General features: G+C 50.6%; 1 protein-coding gene across 2 annotated transcripts in view; it reads right to left on the bottom strand.

The window, feature by feature from the left end:
- Positions 1-16,867, bottom strand: part of WHRN (whirlin) — a 183,763-nt gene that overhangs the window by 46,867 nt on the left and 120,029 nt on the right. For both annotated transcript variants that reach the window (XM_060251358.1, XM_060251357.1), the window contains exons 4-5: positions 13,677-13,879; positions 10,338-10,374 (exon numbers count right to left, since the gene is read on the bottom strand). In XM_060251358.1, the coding sequence (XP_060107341.1) occupies positions 10,338-10,374; positions 13,677-13,879 (240 nt within the window). The remainder of the gene's footprint in view (positions 1-10,337; positions 10,375-13,676; positions 13,880-16,867) is intronic.

Genomic DNA, 16,867 nt, shown 5'->3' on the forward strand with positions numbered 1-16,867 from the left:
TCTGAGATCCTTCAGCTGCAGATGCCATGGCATGAGCAGGGTAATCTTCTGCATGCCAACCAGGAGACCCGCTCTGGAGCAGCACCCCTCCCCTTATGCGAAACACACCTGCCCTGGCACACACCTGCCCAAGTGCCCACAAAAAGGCTCAGGCTCCCACAGCTGTGCAAACCGCAAAAGCCATGGGAGACAGCAGAGCCAGTGCACAAAACCCGTGCCTCCTTCAGAGCAGTGCCCGGGTCACAATCCCTACCCCAAGCCTGAGGATCTTGCCTGGAGAGCACCAGAACGGAGACCGTTGGTCCAACTAAGCAAAGCAACGCTTGAGATGTAGAGTCTATTTATTTTAGAGGAGCGTTCTGACTTTGCTGTGCTGCATGCGGATGTTTGGCACATATGTCTGCTTGAAAGTGAGTCAGATCTTTGAGATCTCTGGCTCAGGGATGTCTACGCTGATTGTCAACAGCTGTCTACAGTAGCAGGCAGAGAAAGGTCCTGCTACCGGAACTAGTGGAGACACCAAAAATAGACCCTTTTGCCATGCAAAGTAATGTGGTCTGAGCAGGGCTTTTTTTGAGCAGGAACACACAAGAATGCAGTTCTGGCTGGCTTGGTGTCAGGGGGTGTGGCCTAATATGCAAATATGTCCCTGCTGGGCTTTTTCTGCAAAAAAAGCCCTGTATGAAACAATGGTGGTGTCAGGGGTGTGTGGCCTCGTATGCAAATGAGTTCCTGCTGGGCTTTTTCTTTTAAAAAAATGCCCTGGGTCTGAGCCTCAAAGGGGGTGTACTGGTACCTTCCTTGCCTGATGGTCTAGCGGGGGGGGGGGGGGGATAAACAACATATTGGCCAAGTGCTGAATGAGATGGTGATAGATAAAGGTAAAGGTAGTCCGCTGTGCAAGCACCAGTCATTTCTGACTCTGGGGTGACGTCACATCACGACGTTTTCACAGCAGACTTTTTAATGGGGTGGTTTGCCATTGCCTTCCCCAGTCATCTACACTTTCCTCCCAGCAAGCTGGGTACTCATTTTACCGACCTCGAAAGGCTGGAAGGCTGAGTCAACCTTGAGCTGGTTACCTGAACCCAGCTTTCACTGGGATTGAACTCAGGTCATGAGCAGAACTTGGACTGCAGTACTGCAGTTTACCACTCTGTGCCACAGGGCTATGAGTTTATAAAAAATAGGCAATAAACTGGTGACATTTTCCCTTCAGCTTTCCTTCCTTCCCATGTTTGGCTCCCTTTATCCCTCTCTCTTTTGTGGATGGCTGGCAACCAGTACAAAAGAAAATGATGTTCCGGGCCGGACCGGGTGAAACCTTGTCTCTGACCCCTGCATTCCTGTCTCACTCTTGCCACTGAAGCCTGCAAAAAGAAGACGCTCCCGCTTACAAACTCAAGCACCAAGCCTTATCTTTTGTGACAAGCAGCAGAAGAGAGATCAAGGGCTATCAGCAATGATGACTAAAAGGAATCTTCACATCTACAGGCAGTGTACCTCTGAAATCTCAGGGAACGGGAGCGTAACAGGAGAAGGGAGGCTTTGGCTACTGTGCCCAAGTGAATTCTCTACTGTGAGAAAGAGGATGATGGATTAAATGGATCTTTGGGCTGACCTAGTAGAACTCTTTTTTAAACATAGAGCTTGTTTTTAAACCTTATGCCCAGAATAAAACTTTGTTGGTCTTACAGGTGCCACTAGACTCAGACTTCGATTTTTAAAAAAACTTGATAGTATTGAAAAGGTCCAGGCCAGCTCTAGCCGCCTACGAGCTGTTTGTTCTGCCTGGCACTAAGCTTGCTTTGCCTGCAAGCACAAACAAAACCGTTGCAAATCTGACAGGACAGGAGAATGCCAATGAATGACAAGCTACATGTTGTTAATTCTCTCCCAGAGGAAGCAGTTTTGCCACTGGCTGGTGTTGGAGTGGTAATTAGTTTCCCAGTTTGCCTGGAAGTAAAGTCAAAGGTCTGTCTCTGACACCTCTGGATAAAATTCCTTCCCTCCCATTGTATTTCATTTGCATCTTGCTTTTCTCCTAAATTGGATGAAAGTGGCTTATCATTGTTCTCATGTATTTCATTTTACTCTTACCATAACAACCTTATAAGGGTTTGACCAGTCTGCGGACCATATCCAAAAGTGAGTTGCCAAGCCAGGGAAAGTGGGTCACATGCATTTGCAGTCCCCCCCCCCCCGATTTGTGCAAGCTTTTTCTTTTTTTAAAAGCAGGTCTTCATATCAAGTAAATTTGAGCTTTTGGATCACAGTTCTCAAAAGTTTGGGAATCGCTAGGTTAGACTGAGAGGCTGTGACATGGCATGGCTGGGATTCGAATCCAGTTGCCCTAGGCCAGGGGTGGCTAAACTTGCTTAACGTAAGAGCCACACAGAATAAATGTCAGATGTTTGAAAGCTGCGAGACATGAACGTCAGATGTTTGTGATAAGGGAAGGAAGGAAGAATATGAAGATATTGGATTTATATCTCAGAGTGGCTCACAATCTCCTTTATCTTCCTCCCCCACCCTGTGAGGTAAACCCTGTGAGGTAGGTGGGGCTGAGAGAACTCTCACAGAAGCTGTGCTTTCAAGGACAACTGCTGCGAAGGCTATGGCTGACCCAAGGCCATTCCAGCAGCTGCAAGTGGAGGAGTGGGGAATCAAACAAGGTTCTCCCAGATAAGAGTCCACACACTTAACCACTACAGCAAACTGGCTGAGGGGGAGGGAGAGGTGGAAAGGAAGCAACTTTAACTTTAAATGCATTCTCAAAGCCACTAGCTGGCTTGGAGAAGTGATTTTAAAAAACAAACACCTTCTCCAAGCTGGCAGATGAGGCAGTGGGGGATTCAAGAGCCACACAATATGTGTAAAAAAAGCCACATGTGGCTCCCGTGCCACAGTTTTGTCAAGTCTGCTATGGGTTACGCAATATCTGTATTAAGGTTGGTTCTGAAGTGAAGGAGTCTGGGTACTTTACAGTGTACACCGGGGGCTGCTAGCTCACTCTCCTGCCCCCTCTCTAGAAATGCCTTTGTTGTGTAACCTGCTTTGAAATGCTAACCTGTGAACAAGATAGTGGCGCCTTCCCAGCCTTGTTCTTTGTGGGGAGTATGGGGTGTCAAGACTTCGGTCTGGGAACGAAAGAAGTAGCATCCTAGTGTGAAGATGTGTTGCATAGATTGCCCCCCGTAGGAATCCTTTAGATTCATACTTTAAATACTGGATTAGTGCATATGTGTTTCAGTCCTTCAATCTCTGCCATGGTCCACAGTTCTGATTACAATAAACTTGCTACTTTATCAAGAGACTCGTTATTGAATTCAGCCGACTTGACATTTTGAAGGACTCCCTATCTTGGAGTTCAACCTTTCCGGCAACTGAAAAGGCGATGTCCGAACAGTCTCCGGAGAATGGAGGATTCCCAACCAGAGTGGAGGGGGCCGAGACACCCTGGCACATCCATACTGCCAGAAGGACCGCGGCCTCCCCTCCACAGTTTCAGCTGGTGGCGACCCCACGGCAATACCAGCCAAGAACCTCCACTACGCTGATGGATCAAGCCCCGGTCCGTCGGGAGGCGATCATGACCCGCCACACCAAGCGGGTCCAACTGGCCGAGGCCGCCGCCGTCCACCCGGGCGAGGCGAGCGAAGGCGCCAGCGCCGCGGGGGCGCAGGACCTCGAGAGTGGAAGCGAAGGGGCCGAGTGCGGAGCGGAGGACGGAGGGGCGAGCCCCAAGGACCAGACCGATGAGGAGTACGAGACGTTTCGCGCGATGGTCCGCAGGGAGATCGACGGGGCGGTGAGAGACCTAAAGGACCAGATGCAGTCCCTGACCGCGCAGCTGGGCAGAGCGCTGGGGGTGACCGGGGCTCGCCAGCAACAGCCAGCCCCGGCGGGTCCGCGGGGACCCCCGGCTCGACAGGGCCCCGCCGCTCCTCCACCCGGAGCGGCCCCGCAAGCCCCAGCGGCGCCCCCCCCTGCCCCGGTCAGACAAAGAGACCTGGGGGGGGGGGCCGGGAGCTGGACGCCACGTTCGACGGGGACCCGGAGGAAGTGAACTACTTCGCGATCCAAGCAAACAGCTACATGCACTACTGGGGGGACTCATTCCCCGATGAGATGAGCCGCGTGGACTACCTCGGGTCGAAGCTACGGGGCGCAGCGAAGAAGTGGTATGTGAGCCTATGCGAAACCAACAGCCCGGTCCTCCATTTCGTAAACACTTTCGTGCAGGCCCTGCTGACCCAGTACGAGGACCCCCTGCAAGAAACCCGAGCGCTGGCGGCGCTGCGGAACATGAAGCAAGGGGCCCGATCCATCCGGGAGTACGCGGCCGACTTCCAGGCCAACGCCGCCCGGGCTCGGAACTGGAACGAGGTGATGAAGATCGAGCACTTCACCAATGGGCTGAACCCGAGCATCCTGGATAGAGCGCTCACGCAAGCCCGCCCCGATACCCTGGTGGGGTGGATTCAGCTGGCGGGGGAGGTGGAGACCAACCTGAAACGAGTGGCGATGCTGCGCCAAGCACTGGCCGCCGGCAGGGGAACGCCGAAAGCAAGCCCCGGGAAGGCTGAGCCACCTAAAGTCAAGAAGCAGGCGGTGGCTGCCCCGGGGGGGCCCCGACGTTGTTTTCGGTGTGGGGACCCCAACCATCTAGCCTCCGGCTGCCCCCAATCAGCCACCGGGGCCGCCCCACCGCAGGGAGCCACCCGCCCGGGCACCCCCGGCCCCAAGAAAACCACCGGCCGCCCTAAGGACGCGGCGAAGAGCAGCGCGCTCCTGGTGCAAGACGACCTACAAGAGGAGGAGGTGCGTCTGTCAGAGGAGCTGGCCGAGCTGGCGTGGGAAGAGGAGCCGGCGGGAAACGACGCCGACCTGCTTTGAACGGTGCCAACCAGCAGGTCGACCGAGAGGAGGCACCGCTCACGGTGAGACCCACGGGAAGGTTGTACTTTATAGTGGTCAAATTGTTGAACCCAAAGCTAAAAAGGTTCCTACAGATCCGGGCCCTCATAGACTCGGGCTGTAATAGAGAGCTGATTTCCCCCAAGGTGGTGGAGGCTCTGGGATTGAAACGCTTACAACTGCCCCACCCCATGCACTTTGAACAGATGGATGAGTCAGTAATGGGGGGGGAACCCTGCACGCAAGAGACTGAGCCGTGCCCCCTGGGGATTGAGGATCACTGGGACTCAGAGACGTTTGTGATCGCGCCCGCCTGCGGCTACCCCGTGGTCCTGGGAGTGGGGTGGTTGGAAAAGCACGAGCCCCTCATCCGCTGGAGAGCCCAGACCATCAGATTTCCCGACCCAAGTTGCAACCAGCACCTTTGGCAGGCAGCATGGGGGCCACGAGCGCCAGCCGCTCGGGAGAGGGCGTGCGTCCTGGTGGAAGAGGTGCACCATGTCCCGGACGCCTACCGCGACCTGATGGAGGTATTTAGTGAGCGGGAGGCCAACCAGCTACCCCCCCACAGGAGCACAGACTGTGCGATAGAACTAATCCCCGGGGAAAGCCTTCCCAGGGCCAAGCTCTACCAAATGGGGTGGGCTGAGAAGAAGGAGCTGCGAAAATTCCTAGACTTGAACTTGAAAAGGGGGTTCATCAGACCCGCGACGGCCCCCCACGCGGCCCCCGTGTTGTTTAGAAAGAAAAAGGACCACAGTCTTAGGCTTTGCATGGATTTTCGTGGGATTAACGCGATTTCCATGTCAAACGCCTACCCCATCCCCCTCATCAAAGATTTGCTAAGCACGGTGGCGGGGGGGAAGATTTTCACAAAGCTTGACCTGCGGGACGCGTACTTCCGAGTGCGCATCAAGGAGGGGGATGAGTGGAAAACGGCGTTCAACACCCCGATGGGGCAATTTGAATATTTAGTCATGCCGTTTGGATTGCAAGGGGCACCGGGGGTGTTCATGAATTTCATAAATGATGTATTGCGGGAATTTCTGTACAAGGGGGTGGTGGTGTACCTTGATGACATCATTATTTATTCTCAAGACGAACAATCCCATGTGAAACTAGTGAGGGAAGTGCTGGCCACCCTGCTGAAGCACCAGCTCTACGCCAAGCTGTCTAAATGCGAGTTCCACCGCACGGAACTAGACTATTTGGGCTTCCGGGTGTCTGGGGACGGGCTGGCCATGGATCCAGCCAAAGTTCAGGCAGTTCTAGAGTGGGCCCCCCCGAGGACACGTAGACAGCTCCAAAGTTTCCTCGGATTCTCCAATTTCTATAGGACATTCATTGAGGGGTTCGCCCAGATCGCTCTGCCCCTAACAGACCTCCTGAAGACGAAGGGGAAGGGGGAGGAGGCAAAGCGACCAGGGGCCAGGCTGAATTGGACACCGACTTGTCAGGCGGCTTTCGACCGACTTAAACAACTGTTCACAAGCGAGCCGGTCTTAAGCCACCCAGATGAGCGGAAGGGGTTTGTGGTCCAATGCGACGCCTCCGACGTCGCCGTAGGAGCCATTCTCATGCAGAGGGATGAGGAGGGGAAGCTGAGACCCTGCGCTTACATTTCGCGAAAGTTCTCGGAGGAGCAGAGGAACTGGTCAGTGTGGGACAAAGAGGCTTTCGCTGTCATGTTTGCACTGAAAACTTGGAGGTCCTGGTTGGAGGGAGCCAGGGTGCCCTTTGAGATATGGACGGACCACAAAAATCTAGAGGCACTAACAGGGAAAAGAAAATTGAGTGAAAAGCAAATCAGGTGGGCGGGCTTCTTCTCCAGATTCGACTTCACCCTGAAACACATCCCGGGGACCCGCAATTTCCTAGCAGACGCCCTGTCCAGGCTCCCACAGCATGAGAGCCAGAGAGAGGAAGTGGTAGATTCCCTGATCCCCCCCACACAAGTGGCGGCTATGGTCACTACCCGCTCGCAGAGGAAAAAGGAATTGAGCGGGCTAAGCAAAGAACGAATCACCCTAGAGGCCGAACGGGAGGGAGGTGGGCGGCCGGAGGGGTTGCAGAAAAGAAAAGACGCTCTTTGGTACAAGGGGGAGAAACTGTACATCCCGGAAATATTAAGGAAAGAAATTCTCCAACTATGTCACTGCTCCAAATTAGCTGGGCACTTCGGCTATGTAAAAACCTTGCACTTGGTGCACCGGCAGTTCTGGTGGCCGTCCCTAAAGAAGGATGTGTCGGACTTTGTAGCTGGTTGCCCGGTGTGTGTGATGGCAAAAAGGAGGGGGGGGGAACCCCCGGGACTCCTACAGCCTCTGGAAACAGCAAAACGGCCATGGGCCATGGTGTCCATGGACTTCATAGTCGAGCTACCCCCCTCCCGGGGGAAAACAGTCATACTGGTGGTGGTGGACACGTTTTCAAAACAAGCCCACTTCATCCCCTGCAGCCAATTACCCACGGCCAAGAAACTAGCGACTTTATTTTTCGACCACGTGGCCAAACATCACTCCATCCCTGACAAGGTCATAAGTGACAGGGGGCCTCAGTTCGTTGCCACCTTCTGGCGGGAGTTTTGTAAATTATTAGGGATGGAACAGGGGCTAAGTTCTGCCTATCACCCCCAGACGGATGGACAGACTGAGAGAGTGAACGGGGTGCTAGAGCAGTACCTACGGTGCTTTGTGAGCCTACGCCAGTCGGACTGGGTGGACCTCCTCCCCTTCGCTGAATACGCTTACAACAACAGCGCTCACAGTTCCACAAAAGCATCTCCCTTTGCAACAGTGTTCGGGTATGAGGGAAAGCCGATTCCCATGCTGCCAGGGGGGGAGGGATTGACGGGCTCAAGTTTCGAGCAATGGTGGCAAGGTCCCAGCCAATGTTGGCCAGCCATTCAAGAAAACCTGAAGCTGGCCAAGGAGGCGTATAAGAAACAGTACGATAAAAGCCATGTGCCGGTCTGGGACTTGAAGGTGGGGGACTCCGTGTACCTGTCGACAAAAAACCTGCCTCTGGCACAACCGTCTAGGAAATTGGCTTTTAAGTTCTTAGGGCCATTCAAAATCAAGCGGGTAATCAACCCGGTGACAGTAGAGTTAGACCTCCCCCCTGCTCTTGGTAAAGTCCACCCTGTTTTTCATTGCAGCCTACTGCGCAGATCTCCGGGGCCGTCCAAATGGCATTCACAAGATTCACCAACCCTCCCCTCGAAGGGGGAGTGTCGGAGCCTCTCGGGGCCCGAGTTCCGGAGCCATAAATGTGACTCGCCCTCCTTGCAAGGCCGCCCGGCAGGAGGGGGATCCTAGGGGGGGCAGTATGTCAAGTCTGCTATGGGTTACTCAATATCTGTATTAAGGTTGGTTCTGAAGTGAAGGAGTCTGGGTACTTTACAGTGTACACCGGGGGCTGCTAGCTCACTCTCCTGCCCCCTCTCTAGAAATGCCTTTGTTGTGTAACCTGCTTTGAAATGCTAACCTGTGAACAAGATAGTGGCGCCTTCCCAGCCTTGTTCTCTGTGGGGAGTATGGGGTGTCAAGACTTCGGTCTGGGAACGAAAGAAGTAGCATCCTAGTGTGAAGATGTGTTGCATAGATTGCCCCCCGTAGGAATCCTTTAGATTCATACTTTAAATACTGGATTAGTGCATATGTGTTTCAGTCCTTCAATCTCTGCCATGGTCCACAGTTCTGATTACAATAAACTTGCTACTTTATCAAGAGACTCGTTATTGAATTCAGCCGACTTGACAAGTTTGGCCACCTCTGCCCTAGGCCCTAGCTAGCCCAATACTCATACCGCTACTTCATGACAGTGTTGGGAAAGAACAAGGTCTGAGACCAGTGGGACCCTAAGACCAACAAAGTTTAATTCTGGGTATAAGCTTTCGTGTGGATGCACGTGTCTTCAGATACACTGAAATGGATTTCGCCAACCATCACATATAAGTAGAGATGGGGGTGGGGGTCAGTTGCCAGTCAGGGCTAATTAGAAAATACTCTTCTCTGCTTGAGCTGCTCCTAGTCAGTTAGGGGAGGGATGGTGGCTCAGTGGTAGAGCATCTGCTTGGTAAGCAGAAGGTCCCAGGTTCAATCCTCATATCTCCAACTAAAAAGGTCCAGGCAAATAGGCATGAAAAACCTTAGCTTGACACCCTGGAGAGCCTCTGCCAGTCTGAGTAGACAATACTGAGTTTGATGGACCGAGGGTCTGATTCAGTATAAGGCAGCTTCATATGTTCATATGAACTCAGTGCTGAGCCAGACGGACAGTGGCGTCACTGGGGTGGGTTGCACCCTGGGGCCAAGTGCGTGGGTTGCACCCTGGGGCCAAGTCGGTTGCACCCTGGGGCCAAGTGTGCCGGACTCGGAGGGAAGAGCAGCAGTCCTCGTGCGCTGCCCAGAGGTGCTAAATCCCTCGCGTTCGAACAAAGGAAGCCTCCGCCTGGAGAAGCCGAAAGATTTGGGGACGGTAACCGTCCCGAAACTTGAGGAGAGGCGCTGCTCGTCCTGCAAACTACTACTTCCATCAGTCCGTCCCTCCCAAGGCGCTGGCGGCGGCGCGGGCTTGTGCAAGACCAGTTGCTAGCCGAGAGCGGCGGCTGGGGGAGCTCAGCGCACCTGGCGAGAACCAGCGAGAAAGAAGCCCGCTTCGGGTCCTCGTCGCCTGCCCCCTCCTCCCCCGCCGCCAGCAGCAGCGCCTGCGGTGCGGAGTCTTCAGCACTGGCGCTCATGCGCACTGCCGGCAATGCTCCTGCGCTACCCCTCACCCGCTCCTCCTCTTGCTGCTGCGAGTGCGGCCGATGCCGCCTGTTTTCCTCCTGCGTGAGGGACTCCCTCGCTCTCTGCCTGCCTGCCCCCTTCCCTTCCCTCCTGCGCCCCGCGCGTCTAAAGCCTCCTTTCCCTCGCTGGTTGGCTCGCAACGTCCTCCCTTCCCTGGTTTGCCTGCTCGCCCTCTGATGCCTGCCTGCGGAGAGCTGCGCTTTCCTCTTCCCTCCCGGCCTTCTCTCGCTTCGCCACTGCCTTGAAAGAGCCTTCCCGCGTCTCCCGCCAATAAAGACTGTGATTGCTTGCCGCCTGCTGCCTTCAAAGAGCCCTAGGGGGCCAATGAGAATGCTCTAGGGGGGGCCAATGGCCCCCTTGGCCCTGCCCTAGTGACGCCTCTGCAGACGGACCAGTGGATTGACTCGGTGTAAGTCAAATTCATATTGCCTCTACAAAAGGAGCTGTGGCTCCGAGGCTGAGCATTCAGTTTGCATATGGGAAGTCCCACGTTCCATCACCAGAATGTCCAGTTAATCTCAGGCAGCAGAGACTGAGAAAGACCTAATTTTGCCTGAGATCTTAGAAAGCCTCCGCCAGCTGAGAACAGCAATGGTCTTCTTGTTCTTGTACCCAAAAGGTTCTTACCTTTGTGTTCACCTCTGCTATGTGGTCTCCAACAGCCCTAAAAAGAAAAGAAAAGAAGCATCATTAGAACCATTCAGAAGACAGGAATTCAAGGAAGATTATCTTGGCTGTTCAGTCTCAAAAGCACTGAACTTTAGAAGAGATTCACTCGGCGTCATCATTCAGGAAGTCTATTCTGTTCACTTGAAATTTTAATAACTCGTTTTAATGGTTTCTTTTTACTACTGATGATACTATGATTTCTTCAAATAACTGAATTTGAGTCCAGTAATGCTTCAGAGATGCATAAGGTCTTTGGACGATAAGCTTTTGAAAGCCAAAGCTCCCTTAAGGTGGTACTGGATTCAAATCTAGCTGTTCCACTGCAGACCAACACAGCTACATCCAGGGCTTTTTCCCCCTGGGGGAATGCACTGGAAAGGAGTTCTGGAACCTCTTTGTGGGGAAAAAAATCTCAAAAAATGACTTAAAGTTCGTAAGGGTCACCAGGGGAGTATGACAGTCTGTGAGCCAACAAAGTCAACTTGACTCAACTTCGGAGGCTGCAACTGATGCAAAACACAGCAGCCAGGCTGTTAATGGAGCTACCTGTACAGGAGCATATGAACAAACATATGAACATATGAAGCTGCCTTATACTGAATCAGACCCTTGGTCCATCAAAGTCAGTATTGTCTACTCAGACTGGCAGCGGCTCTCCAGGGTCTCAAGCTGAGGTTTTTCACACCTATTTGCCTGGACCCTTTTTTGGAGATGCCAGGGATTGAACCTGGGACCTTCTGCTTCCCAAGCAGATGCTCTACCACTGAGCCACCGTCCCTCCCCACCTGTGCTGAAAGTGTCACATCGGTTGCCTGTGGCATTCCGGATTTGCTTCAAGGTGCTGGTTATAACCTTTAAAGCCCTATATGGCCTGGGACCTGTCTACCTTCATGACCGCCTTTCCCCACATGTACCCCACAGAGCACTGCGTTCAGGGTCTCAAAATCTCCTTAAGATCCCTGGACTGAAAGAAGCTTGATTATCCACCACCAGAGTAAGAGCGTTCTCGGTAACAGCCCCCACTTTCAGGGAATGCCCTGCAGGACCTACCACAGTTTTGCAGGGCCTGTAAGACCGAATTATTCAAACTCACCTTCAACGGTTAGGGGGAGGTGGCTATTATCTTACAGCATCAACAATCTCACTGAATTAATATAATGGAAACCAGAAACTTGCCATCTTGGACTTTTAATGAATGGATTGGTGATCGTTGGTATGTATGGAAATGTTTTATTATATATTTTATTAATACTCTGTTTGCTAATTATTAATGTTTTTAACTGTTGTTAGACGCCCTGAGCCCGTCAGGAGAGGGCGGGATATAAATCTGATAGATAAATAAATAAAGTTTGTTAAAACACAGTTGCTTCAAGGTCATCATTCAGTGTTAGGCAGCAAAAGCAAGACTAAAAAAAGAACTATGTTGGTGACATGTCTAAAGTTTGGAAACTTTTTAAAAGTAGATGCACATCTGTAGCGCATGAAAATAATATTGTTTCAAAGAATCCTGTGTGTTTCTCCTTCATTTCCCTCTTGAGAGTTCTGGCACATCTTTTTCCAGAAAAAAAGCCCTGGCTACATTGCTAGATGGTTTTATGAATGAGTTTTTATAAGCTGTCAGCTGCTTTTAGGATTTTAATAAGGTCGAGGATACCTTTTTTTAGATAAAGGTAATAAACCTTTGATTCTGAAATGCAAGCATTGAAGTTGGGGGCAAATGATGACACTGATGTCCCAATGTTGGAAGATTTTGACCCCCCCCCCCCAAACAATTATTTGTATCTCAGTTTATGCACTGGTATGGAGGTAAAGTGGTAGGGTTAGTTTGTAGATCGTAAATGTCAGCTTGTTTAGTCAGTCAGTCAGTCCCTGTATTGGCATAAACAGTTTGTTTAATGTACAGGGGTGTGAAAGCCCAGTGTGAAACAATGGTGGCACCATGGGGTGTGGTCTAATATGCAAATGAGTCCCTGCTGGGCTTTTTCTACAAAAAAGCGCTGCTGCTGACTAAATTAAGCAAGAAACTGGGCAGTCCATGAATGGATTGCTCAAGTGTATTTTGTTGTGGAAAAGCAATCAGGACAAACTCCCATTTGGGCAGTGTGTGTGGTGAGTATGTGTAGGGGAGCTCAGTCCTTCTCTCTCACATACATATGCAGGGTTTTACCAATACATACATGATCTTCCATAATGGAGAGTAAATAAATTAAAGGAACTAACAGATATTGCAAGCTACAATATTTTGAGAAATTCTCCTTGATCAACCAGAACCGAGGAGCTATGGAACTCAGGGCACATTGAACTTTTGGACTATATGAAGGAACAGAATGGGGTAAATCTACTCACCCCTGTCCCATGGACATCAAGATTTAAGAAGAACAAGGGGATCTAGAACTTCTCTGTAATAATATCTAATAATAAAAAGTGTGTGGCTTATGTCATTCAGTGAAATAGCACAACCCACTGATGGGGGAGAGGTCTCCACATACTCGGGGAAGTATCTGGGAGAACAGGAAAAAACGTCAATTAACCAAAGCCAAAAATTAAATGGCTTGATTGACTGAGAATGCTCCAGGAGGTGTGGGAATGTGAGAGCAGCAGAGAGTCCATGGAGTGAGGGAATAAGGAGATGAAAAAAAAAAAGTTCATTTAAGCTCCCGAGAGTTTGTAGTATCCTGAAGGCTGAGATTTTGGAGGGAGGGGGATTTCCAAATTGTTTCCCATTCTTGGGATCCTTCATACCCATCAGGGTCGGATACTGAGGCCCTAAACCATGTCAAGTTTTAAAAGCCCTGTAGTATTACTAACACAAATGGTAATTCAGTAATTTTCGGAACAAAAGTTGAATCCAATAGCACCTTAAAGACAATTTCCCCAGGGAATAAGCTTTCACGAGTCAAAGTTCACTCCATCAGACATATATCTGATGAAGTATCTCCCAAATGTAAATACTTCTGATCAGGTCTTTTTTGGTAGGAAACGCCCAGCAGGAACTCATTTGCATATTAGGCCACACACCCCTGATGCCAAGCCAGCCAGAACTGCATTCCTGTGTATACCTGTTCAAAAAAAAAAAAAAAAAGCCCTGTTGCTGATGCTCCATGTATCAACAACAGATGAACACAGCTATCCACCAGAAACTAGTAATTGCTAGAGGTCCCCTCTAATCCTCTATACTGCAGCTTACCTAGCTGGTACATAAATCAAGCACTGATCCCAATCCACCAAGTCTATGCTTGCTGAACTTGGGTGGCAGGGATAAAAGTCCTATTAGCCTATCTCTGAAGGTATACAAACCCAGCTGGGTTGACAATGGTCTCTCCTATCTGAGAACTGGCGATCCACTTGGTCTCATCCACCGTTGTCCGAGCATGAGGCAGCCTCCCAACATCTTTGACTGTCATGATGAGGTGACGCGAGGACTTGAGGATCTTCACCGCTTCATCATGGGGGATACTCAGGAAGCTTCTGCCGTTCACCTCCAAGATCTGATCCCCGACCTACAGATGATGGAAGAAGAGATGACTCTGAAGGAGAAGGCATAACTCTTTGGTACTTTGGCTCTGGTTTGATAGCATCTTCTGGACCAAAATAGGAAGGTTAACCTGACCATGACACAAGGCAATACTCTATGAGGCCTCGCCATTATTCTTAGGCTTTGCATCAATTGATTGCAATGATAAAACTCCTTATTGTCCCATTCTTGTATCATGGAGCCTACATATCCTATTTGGTTTTCATTTATAACATTATAGTCAGGCTTTTTTTGAGTAGGAATGCACAGGAACACAGTTCCGGCTGGCTTGGTGTCAGGTGGTGTGGTCTAGTATGCAAATGAGTTTCTACTGGGCTTTTTCTATAAAAAGCCCTGTGTGAACCAATGCTGACACCAAGGGGGTGTGGCCTAATATGCAAACAAGTTATTGCCAGGCTTTTTCTACTAAAAAAGCCCTGATTATAATATGTCTTGTGTAAATCGCCTTGAGCCACAATGGTTGACATCAACAAATTGGGCTGTCTAGGAAGTCATTTGAATGATCCTCAATGCTTCCACATGTTCTGTGCTCTGCTGATGAGCTGTGATATTTCTTAGCACTTTTGAGATAGATTACATGGCAGCCTCCAGGTAGGGCCTGGGGATATCCTGGCATTACAGCCAATCTCTAAACTACAGACATTAGTTCCCCTGGAGGAAATGGATGATTTGGAGGGTGGACTCTGTGGCCTCGTACCCCACTGAGGTCCCTGTTGTCCCCAGGCAACATCCCCAAATCTCCAGGATTTTTCCAACCTTGAGATGGCAACCCTATTTCCCCATCCCTTACTGGGGTCTCGGGGGGAGAGGGAACCTGCCAACCCTAGTCATTCTCATTTTGCAGATGGGGAACTGAGGCATACTGGATGGGAGAACCCCATCAACTAAAGCTTTTTGAAACCGTCCCTGCGGAACGCTTTTAATGTTCTATGGGAGTTTGCAAGCATTCAATGGGCTGCTTGCAAAATGGACACAGATGCACGGACAACTGTTCCCTTCCCTGCCTGATCATTGCTTGAAGTTCAGCTCTACGGCTGGCAGTAAACAAGGAGATTTGGGAGAACGTCTGCTTTGAATGTAGCCAGCCCTTACACAGCCTCTGTCTCCATGGCACACACTGCCTGGAGCAAAGCAAGATCTTCTGCAAGGGTTAATGGTGTTCCTGCTGGTTTTGAATGTTCATCTGTAATTCACCCCAGATTAAAACAGCCTTTGCTGCTGAAGCCTCAGTGCTTTAAGAACAGCCAGATGGCAGCTGCCTGGAAGTAATGAAACCTTCTCTGGTCCAAGATGTCTCATGCGGCAGCATAAGTGACCAGTTCATCTGGAAAAAAAATTAACTCTGTTGGACTCTGTTACTCTCTTATGTGATCCTCAATGCTTCCACATGTTCTGTGCTCTGCTTTTTTTGGTAGAAAATGCCCAGCAGGAACTCGTTTGCATATTAGGCCATGCCCCTGACATCACCATTGTTTCACACAGGGCTTTTTTGTAGAGAAAGCCTAGCAGGAACTCATTTGCATATTAGGCCACACACCCCTAACACCAGCCAGCCAGAACTATGTTCCCGATCAAAAAAAAGGCCCTGCTTATGAGAGAACTGTTATGTTGGAACTCTGTCTGGGGCAGTGATGCTCTGTATTCTTGGTGCTTGGGGGGCACAGTGGGAGGGCTTCTAGCCCCACTGATGGACCTCCTGAGGGCACCTGGGTTTTTTGGCCACTGTGTGACACAGAGTGTTGGACTGGATGGGCCATTGACCTGATCCAACATGGCTTCTGTTATGTTCTTATGAGAGCATGGCCCTCAGAAACATCTCTGTCAAGTGACTGGGCAGCCTGATTCACAGAACAGATTGGGCTAGAGTTGTTTGGAACACCTCTCCCTTCATCCCAGATGGAGGAGACAAGGATTCCAAGCCACAGTGAGTTCACACAGCCAGATTTGACAGGTGAGCTCCACGCCATCTGACATTTCACAGACAAAAACAGAGATATAGTTGTAATATCTCTATCCTCAAACTAACAGGCACTTTATAAGTACTACCAAGGGATAAAAAGAATTCACTGGAGGCAGGGGAGGAGCTTCCCACCACCTGGCAATGCAATTTGGCTCCAGGTTCACCCTACCGATTCAGCCAAGAACAGGAATTCTTCTCTCTGCTTTGTTTTTTATCTAAAGAACTTCGGAGCTGACAGAATTGTGAAGGGAAATCGGTTAACCCCCACTCCCCAGTGGTTGTCTTTGAACTCAAGATCACCCTGGCTTCCCACAGCTGCTTTTCAGCTACAGAGGAAGATCTCTATCTCATGGGTTTAAAAAGCAGCTTGGGATGGATAATTATTTTTTAAAGAAATGAGAATGGTCAAAGGGTGAAGCAGTCGCTCCAGTTGGGGCCTGGAGATCTCTGACTTCTACTGCTGGTCTGCAGCTGGTAGAGATCAGCTCCCCCGGAGAAAATAGCTGCTTTGAAGGGTGGACACTATGACACTGCATGCTGCTGAGACCCCTCCCCTCCCCAAATTCCGCCCTCTCCCGGATCCACCCCCAAAGTCTCCAGGTATTTCCCAACACAAAGCTGGCAATCCTACTCCAGGATATTCTTATTGACAGTGTCCTGTTGCTGCAATTACAGAGGAGCTGAGCAAGAGGTAACTAGGACCAAAGAGCAAGAAGACCTAGAAGTTGCTCCCAATTGGGGGCTCCTAGGTGGGGTTTGGGGAGGGGACTTTGGGAGTGAATTCAGAAGAGAGTAGAGTTTGGGAAGGGGAGGGGCTTCAGCATGGTACAATGCCATAGAATCCACCTTTCAAAGCAGTCATTTTCTCCAGGGGAGCCAATCTCTGCCAGCTGGAGATCAGTTGTAAAAGCAGGAGATCTCCAGGCCCTATCTGGAGGCTGGTAACCCTATCCTATATGGCTCCTTGACTTTGCCTTTCTATTCCTGTGGTAG

Source organism: Heteronotia binoei, chromosome 12 (genome assembly GCF_032191835.1).
Source record: "Heteronotia binoei isolate CCM8104 ecotype False Entrance Well chromosome 12, APGP_CSIRO_Hbin_v1, whole genome shotgun sequence".
NCBI classification, from domain to species: domain Eukaryota; kingdom Metazoa; phylum Chordata; class Lepidosauria; order Squamata; family Gekkonidae; genus Heteronotia; species Heteronotia binoei.